This window comes from Nicotiana tabacum, chromosome 5, assembly GCF_000715075.1.
Source record: "Nicotiana tabacum cultivar K326 chromosome 5, ASM71507v2, whole genome shotgun sequence".
Taxonomy (NCBI): domain Eukaryota; kingdom Viridiplantae; phylum Streptophyta; class Magnoliopsida; order Solanales; family Solanaceae; genus Nicotiana; species Nicotiana tabacum.
The window spans coordinates 85,444,598-85,453,149 of record NC_134084.1 but is presented as its reverse complement, the minus strand read 5'-3'; the positions used below and the strand labels follow the sequence as shown (position 1 = coordinate 85,453,149).

General features: G+C 39.5%; 1 protein-coding gene across 1 annotated transcript; it reads right to left on the bottom strand.

Moving 5' to 3' along the window:
• Window positions 1-4,354: 4,354 nt before the first annotated feature.
• LOC107831624 (leucine-rich repeat receptor-like tyrosine-protein kinase PXC3) lies at window positions 4,355-7,988 on the bottom strand. The gene is made up of 2 exons (XM_016659405.2): window positions 5,085-7,988; window positions 4,355-4,987 (listed from the first exon to the last, which is right to left on the bottom strand). Exons 1-2 carry the CDS (start codon window positions 7,426-7,428, stop codon window positions 4,662-4,664), a joined length of 2,670 nt encoding a protein of 889 aa, XP_016514891.2. The 5' UTR covers window positions 7,429-7,988; the 3' UTR covers window positions 4,355-4,661.
• Window positions 7,989-8,552: the final 564 nt, after the last annotated feature.

Sequence of the window (8,552 nt, the reverse complement as noted above, 5' to 3'; positions counted from 1 at the left end):
TGCTTTCTTTTGTTGTTTCTTCTTAGGTGACAAAGATCCAATGCTTTGTTTGGCTATTGATTGAACCGTGGCCTGTGAGAGTGAGACCTCAACATGCTGACAATCACTTGTGGATTTATCAGTTACATATGATACGTCTACTTAGGAAGGCCAATTCCATCAGTAGGAACAATTAAAGCATTTTCTTGATGATTTTGCTTCACCAGAAATTAATTACCCTGCTAGCTAGAAGAAATTCAGATAGTCGAGTGTCTTGACTTTGTGGAAAGATGGAGGTCTCGAGTGAAAATAATAATAAAAGCTCTGGACCCCAGAATTCTTCTCAGTTGTGTCAAGATGCAGAATGTTTTTCAATTAAAAAATAAAAAAGAGCAATGTAAATGCTTGTTGTAACAAATGAGAAACCAAACCTACTAGAAAGGGACTAATCCAAGCACTAAGCTTGAAAGACGGGATACAGTATTATGTAAAGCAAGTTACTTATCTTTTAATTACTTTGCTCTAACACAACGTGTCCTAAACTGTTACTTCCAATTTGATTTTTATTGTCCTTTTTTTTGGGAAGGTACTTAAGATAATCTTTTGAGATGATAATGTAATCCACCACTCCTCCTTTTCCCGCTGACACTCTTCTTGATTCTCTTTATACAAATTAGACTATACTTCTAGCTGAAGTCCATCCACTACAGATAAGGGTGGCATGTGGGCTGATTAGGCCCGGGACCGACTGAGGACCGCGAGCCCAAATGGGTAGTGGACCTAAACGGGCCTAACCGTTTAGGATCGGGACCGGGTGGGGGTGGGCTTCCAGGTGGGCCGGTCTCTTTACATAGGCCCGCGAGACCGGGACCGTTTGGGATGGGGACCGGCTGATAAGTGGGTCGGTTCAACCGATCCTAAACGATTCTAAGTGGGCCTAAACGGGCCCAACGACTATTTAAAAAAAAAAATCTGCCAAAATGGCCGTTTTTAGCCGTTAGTGCATTTAAAAATAGTTGTTTCTAGCCGTTGGCTATTTATAAAATAGCCATTTAATCCTCCAAACTTTTTATAATTATACGTTTTCCCTATTTTCAACTATAAATACCCCCTCATTCTTTCATTTTTCTCACAAAATCATCAATCTCTCTCTAATTTTCTTCTATGATTGGTTATTTTATTGTTGCAATTTGTATGAAAAATTGTGAAGTTGGTAAATTGAAGTATTCAAGTCTTCAACAATAATTAATTTTCAACAAGTTGTTCGTCAATTCGGTAAACTCGTTCCAACTCTTAAGTTTTAATATTATAGTTTTGTTTTGTTTTATTTACTTTCGTATTGTTTGATTAATTAAGATGGATTTTTCGTTAAAATTTTTTTTTTAGGGAAAATCCAAGAGTGGTAAATCTAGTGGTCAATCTATTCCTCCTTCAATTCCCCGGGCACCCCTACACAAATCCCATACCCGCCCTCCACCTGCTTTGTCACGACCCCAGTTCGCCCTCCTGAAGTATCGTGACGGCACCTAGTCTCTACGACTAGGTAAGCCTAACAAATTGCAGAAACAGAAAACAACAGAATAAAACTAGTCAAAACTGCAGAAATAACATAATAAAGCGTTTGAGATGCCGCTCGGCATATACAATACAAACTCTCGAACTGAAACAACATTTTCCAAAACCCGGAATATCATGAAATCACAAGCTTTTGAATGACTACAAGTGTCTAACTCCAGAATGCCTAAACAAAGGTAAATACAGAAGGGCTAATACTTTAAGGGAGAGTGGAAAGGGACTCCTCGGTCTGAGGACGCGACAGATATACCTCGAAGTCTCTGGAGAAATTGCCTCGCCTCAAGGGTAGTAGGGATGAGTTGAAGTACCTGGATCTGCATATGAAAAACATGCGCAGAAAGGGCATGAGTATACCACAGCAGTACTCAGTAAGTGCCAAACCTAACCTCGGTCAGGTAGTGACAAGGAAAGTCAGGGTCCTACTGAGTTTAGGTGAAAAACAAGGTATAACCGTATAGAATAAGACAATACAATTAAGTGCAAAGAATAGTAAGTAACACAGGATAGTAAGAACAACAACAACTACAACAGAGGCAAAATAAGCACAGAAAGAATACAGCTCAACACAGAGGAAACAACCGGAGATCTCCCAGGATACCGTCCTGTAGTCCCAATTATAAATATCCAGTGGATCTCCCAAGTGCCTTCCCGTAGTCCAACTCATAGTGCACGGGGATCTCTTGGAATACCGATCCGTAGTCCCAAATGTAAATATCCAGTACTGGGAAAATCTACCAGGTGCAGTCCCGTAGTTCCAATATAAAAGTGCAGGGGGATCTCCTGGAATACAAATACGTATTCCCAAAGTAAATATGCAATGAGATCTCCTGGGATACCGTCCCGTAGTCCCAAAGTAAACACACAGCAGCAACACGAAGAATACTCAATTCAATTTAAATTTCATACCAAGGTAAAACAGGTATTTCTAGCCTAGCATGCTGCACAGAATCCAAATAAGGCAGTTTGAGCAAGTAAAACAATTAAGTCAATTAGACATGCTTCCCTAAGCTAATAGTAGGCTTAAAATTGCGAGTAGTATAAATAGGAATGGAAACACAATTAAAGTTAATTAATGAAAACATGATTTTTAACAATTAGCACGAGTATGCACTCGTCACCTAACGTACAAGGCATTTCAAATATCAACAATACCAAATCCTAAGGGGAGTTTCCCCCACACAAGGTTAGGGAAGCCACATACCTCGAGCCGGCTCAAAATCAACCCGTAACCACGCTCTTGCCACGAGTACTCGACTCTAAATGACCCAAATCTATTCAATTCAATTTCATAATGTAAATTTAACTTCAAGTAACTGATTCCACTAATTAATTCTAAGCTAAAACGCGAAATTAGAAAAATTGACCAAAACGCCCCCCGGGCCCACATCTCGGAATCGGATAAAATTTACAAATTCGGAATCCTCACATTCTCACGAGTTCATATATACAGAAATTACTCAACTTTTTAGATTCGTGAGAGTCTAAGAACTTTTTCAACTTTTCTCCAATTTTTCACCCCAAATTCGAATTTAAAGGATGAATTTAAGCATAGATTCGTGAAAATTAGTCAAAACCGAGTAAGAATTACTTACCCAAAACCCCCAGGTAAAAATCTCTCTCAAAATCGCCAATCCCGAGCTTCCAAATCAATTTCTAAGATTTTGAAACTAAACCCTCATTCTGCCCATTTTCTGACCAGTGAAACCGCATCTATGGCTTTGGGACCGCACATGCGGTCCCACTTCTGCAAAGACCAAGTCATACCTGCGACTTTTCATTAAACGGGGACTTTTCGCTTCTGCAACTGCCTTTCCGCACCTGTGGTCTCGCAGGTGCGTTCCACGTCTTGCACCTGCAACTTCTGGAGTCTGGACCCAATTCCGCTTCTGCGGCGCCGCACCTGCGGTCCCACACACAGAGGTGCGGTTATGACAGGTTTAGCAATTAGATTTTGCCTAAGTCCAAAAATCAATTTTTGTTAAGCACCCGAAACTCACCCGAGGCCCCCAGGACCTCAACTAAACCTGTCAACCAATCCTAAAACATCATACGAACTTGTTCCAACCTTCGGAAAGCTCAAAACAACATCAAAACACCGATTTAACATCGGATTCAAGTCTAAGAACCCCAAAAAACTCTCAAATTACGCTTTCGATCAAAAAGTCTATCAACCTTCGTCCGAATGACCTGAAATTTTGCACACACATCACATTCAACACTGCGGAGCTACTCCAACTTCCGGAATTCCATTCTGACCCTTAGATCAAAATCTTACTATCGAACCGGAAACTTCAAAAATTCAACTTTCGGCATTTAAAGCTTAAATAAGCTACAGGCCTCCAAAATGCAATCCAAACACGCCCCTAAGCCCGAAATCACCCAACGGAGCTAACGGAGCCAACTTAATTCCATTCTGAGGCCGTCTTCACACTGCTCCGACTACGGTTCAAATTCTAAAACTTAAACTCTCATTTAGGGACTAAGTGTCCCAAAACTCTCCGGAACTCCAAATAAATCCTCCTGTCAACTCACAATAGCAGAAACAAACACGGGGAAAACAATTAATAAGGGATCGGAGCGTTAATTCTTAAAATGACCGGTCGGATCGTTGCATGCTCCTATTCGATATACAGCAGCAGCAGGATCTTCAATATGTTCCCTAGTCCAAAGGTGTTGCCTCTCCTAATTAAAGGGAAGCAAAGCACAATTAAACTTCCACTTTATCGAAACCGAGATGTAGCATCTATGTCTATCTTGTCCCTAAAGAACCAGGAAATGAAAACAAAAAGACATATCTTAAGCTAATTGCAAACAAAAATTGATATGCCAAACCTCCATTTACATATGCTGCAGAAAAAGAACTCTATATGATTAGAGGCCTAGTACAAAATGGTACATATCACAACCATATCAAGGACTGCTTCTGGCTTTTACCCTCCCCATCTAAACTCTCCTTGTTCTCTTTGATGTCATATCAAAATTACAGTGGTAACCCCAGCCAATATACAGAGTTTTAACTATTTTGTCCTGTAGGCAAAGAATAGTGAATTTCATTCCTGATCTGAAGGTCTGAGATTAAACAAACTTTTGGATGATACAAGTTTGATTCAACTTTGTGTAACCTCTTGAAGCATCTCTGCCACCTTCTTCATTCTTGGTCGTTTTGCTGGAGTGGTGTCGGTGCACATTAATGCTACCTTTAGAGCTGCAAGCATTTCTTTCCTCCAAGCAAAAGAATTGGTGCTCAGCCTTGCGTCGAGTATCTGCTCTGGTGTTTCTCCTCTTGCAGATGCACCGTGAACCCACCTGACCAAATCAACTCCTTCACCAAAAGCTTCATCAACAGGTAATCGAGAGGTAAGGATCTCGAGCAAAATAACCCCATAGCTATAGACATTTCCGGGAGCTGTTACTTGCATGGTATATGCATACTCTGTTGAAGAAAAGGAATTAGTCAGACACCATAAGTATAACTTCCAGAAAAATAAAAAAAATAAAAATCTTAACTAGTCTTTCGAGCCATAGAATACCTGGAGGAATGTATCCAAATGAGCCAGCAACAGCACTGATACTTGCAGTCCCTCTAGACGGATCAAGAAGTCGGGATATTTCAACTTCACCAACCAAAGGCCTGAAATTAGAATCAAGAAACACATTCCCTGAAGAAATATCAAGATGGATTATGGCCACGTGATGAAGGAACGCTAACCCTTCTGCAACTCCAATGGCGATGGAAAGTCTCGTCGGCCAGTCAGGTTCATATTCAGGTCTCTGGCTAGACTCGTGAAGAAACTGAGCCAGCGTCCCATTGGCATAGTATTGATGTAAGAGTAGAACGACGTCTTCATAGATTGCAAACCCGATAGGCCTAGTTAGATTATCATGACAGAGTTTACTTAGCTTTTCAAGCTCTCTGATCATTTTGTTCTGGTGATGAATTATAGTTTTGTCCATTGACTTTAAACTCTTAACAGACAAAATCATCCCAGAAGGCATGTCTGCTCTATACACATCGCTGAAAGTGCCCGTGCTAATCTTATTTGAATCTTTCCTGACTGCTTTTACAACTGCATCAAAATCTATTGCTTGCTTGAGATTCTCAACGAAAACATTCCCCGCAACGATCACCGGTTTGCTACAAATTTCATCAGTGGTATTTCCAGCTTCCTTGGTGGTTTCCTCTTGTTTCTCCCTCATCATGAATAGTAAAACAACCACCGTAACGGATACAAAAACTGCAAAACCAGAACCAACAACAGCCAAAATGAGCCGGTAGGAAACTCGGTGATGGTAACCATTGTGCTCATAACCATATATATTTCCACAATCACTACTCAAAGGCTCACCACAGAGCCCTTTGTTTCCAAGAAAGCTTGAATTTAGGCTCTTCTCAAATGGTGCAAAAGTGGGTATAGGGCCTGTGAATTGATTGTTTGAAAAGTTAACCTCTATCAAACTCAGCATGCCCTTCAACTCCAATGGAATATTCCCTGAGAGCTGATTATTAGACACATCTAAAGAAACCAACTTGTCAAGTTTTCCAAGATCCTTGGGCAACAGGCCGCGGAGATGATTATGACTCAAATTCAATGAGATTTGTAAGTTCTTCATATGACCAATCTCAGTAGGGATGATTCCAGTAAGATAATTACTCCCCATTTGCAACTCAAGCAATTTTATGCAATTCCCAATCTCGCGAGGTATTTCCCCTTTCAATGAGTTCTGTCCCAGCAGCAAGAACTGTAACTTGGATGTGTTGCATATATCTCCCGGTATGGTTCCATTGAATTTGTTGTTACTTAAGTCAAGCTTGTTGAGATTCTTGCACCTAAGAACTGATGTTGGAATCTCTCCAAACAAATTATTTCCAGAAACAATCAACTCCTGCAGATTGTTGAGCTGGCCAAACTCAGGAGGAATAGTACCAGAAAATCCATTTGAAGCTAAATTAAGAAGAGTGAGATTAGCACAGTGCGCGAATTCTGAGACAATCTCTCCAGAAAGAGTGTTATTATCTGCTTCAAAATAAGTAAGACTAGTGATATTTCCAATTGCTTTAGGGATGCCACCTATGAGCTTGTTATTCCCAATTCTAATGTTTGAAAGGCCTTTGCAATTCCCAATTGAGTCAGGAATAATGCCAGTCAATTTATTATTAGTCAGGATCAGAAATTCAAGCTTCTCCATAGCGAAAATACTCTCGGGAATTGTCCCTTGAAGCAGATTTGAATGAAGATTCAACAACAAGAGCTCTGAGTGTAAGCCTAAATTAACTGGAATATCACCACTAAACTCGTTCTCATAAGCAGCAAACACTCTAAGGTTGGTCAAATTCCCAATCCACATTGGAATAGAACCATTCAATTTGTTAGTAAATATTTGGAAATATTGCAAATTCTCTAACCCTTGAAGCTCATCAGGTATTGAACCAGTGAGCAAGTTGTTTGAAAGGTTCAATGCTCTAAGGTTCTTGAGCCTACCAAATTCAGCAGGAATATAGTTTCCAAACATATTAAAAGACAAATCAAGAAACTGAAGTTGAGACAAATTCCCAAATGCTGATGGAATTAAGCCATGGAAATTGTTGTTAGAAAGGTCCAGCCACTTCAATGCTTTAAGCTCAGATATTAGAGTCACATTACCTTGTAACCGAAAACCAGAAAGATTCAGCCTTTCCACCATAGAATTGTTTGAACTGCAACTAATGCCATGCCAAGAGCAGAAATTAGAGGTGTTCAGATCCCACACAGATATTTCTAGCTCTTTACCAATTGCCTCTACAATTGCCTTTTCAAGAAGAACCTGGGAATTACCAAGTTGACAACCTAACAATAAACCAACTAACAAAGCAGTGAACAACCTCAAAGTTTCCATTTTTGGGTTGTTTATCAAGAAAACACTCTTCTTCCCCCCAAAAAATGGAACAATCAAGAATCCATTAGGAAGAAAATGCTAGAACCCAATCATAAAAGGGAAGTCTTTTTGAGACTCAATTAGGAGAGACAAGAAAGGGTTAAAAAGAAAAAGAAAGATTCAAACTTGAAACACTCAGGAAGTGAGCCATTTCAGGAATCGTGAAATGGAACAGAACAATAAAGGTGTAAGCTTTAATATTCAGAAAGAAAATGTAGCAACAAAGAAGTGAATGAACCCCATGTGGAGAAAAATGTGGAAAAGAAAAAACAAACAGAAGTACCAGAAGAAGAAATAAGTTGCTGATTAGATTAAGGTAGCAGAGAAGGGAAAAAGAAAAGATAGAGTTTTAAGGACAAAAAATAGGAAGATGATGAAAAAGGGAAAAGGGGTACAAAACAACATTGATTTAGGCAACTGGTGTACATGGGCCAGGTGTTGTGTTTTTCCTAGTGTCCTAATCCCTCCCTATAGAAAGAAAGTGTGTTGGGAGTTTCTGAAAAGAGAAAAATAGAGAGAGAGAGAATCTATTGCAAGTGATATGACTATTTGAGTACTCAACTCAAACTGACAGTGTCACGAGAAATGAGCAGTGTGAGTGAATGAAACTGTGTATCAATAATCTCAGACTGCAGCGACTGCTACTTCCTATTACTTCCAATAGAATGTTTATTTTCCCCTTTAAGATACATATGTATACTTGCAATCAAATAAATCGTGTCTTTTCAAAATAATTATCATAAGATTAATATAATCTCCTTCTAAAAGTTAATAATTCATTTGTTCACTTTATATTGCACTCTTTCTTGTTTATGCCGTCCCCCCCCCCCCCCAAAAAAAAAGAATTAGTACATCCACCGGCGGATCTAAAGGGCAATGTGCGGGTTCCCGGGAACCTAGTAGATTTTGCACAGTCCTTGTACATATATTAAAAAATTTATTAAATATTTATAAATATTTAATTGTGAACTCGATTGCTAACTTGAGATCATTATAAGAACCCATAAACTTCAAAGTCTGGATCCGTCTCTCACTGTACATCATTTTAATATTTGAACAATATTTGGGATGGGCCGGCGGTCCGC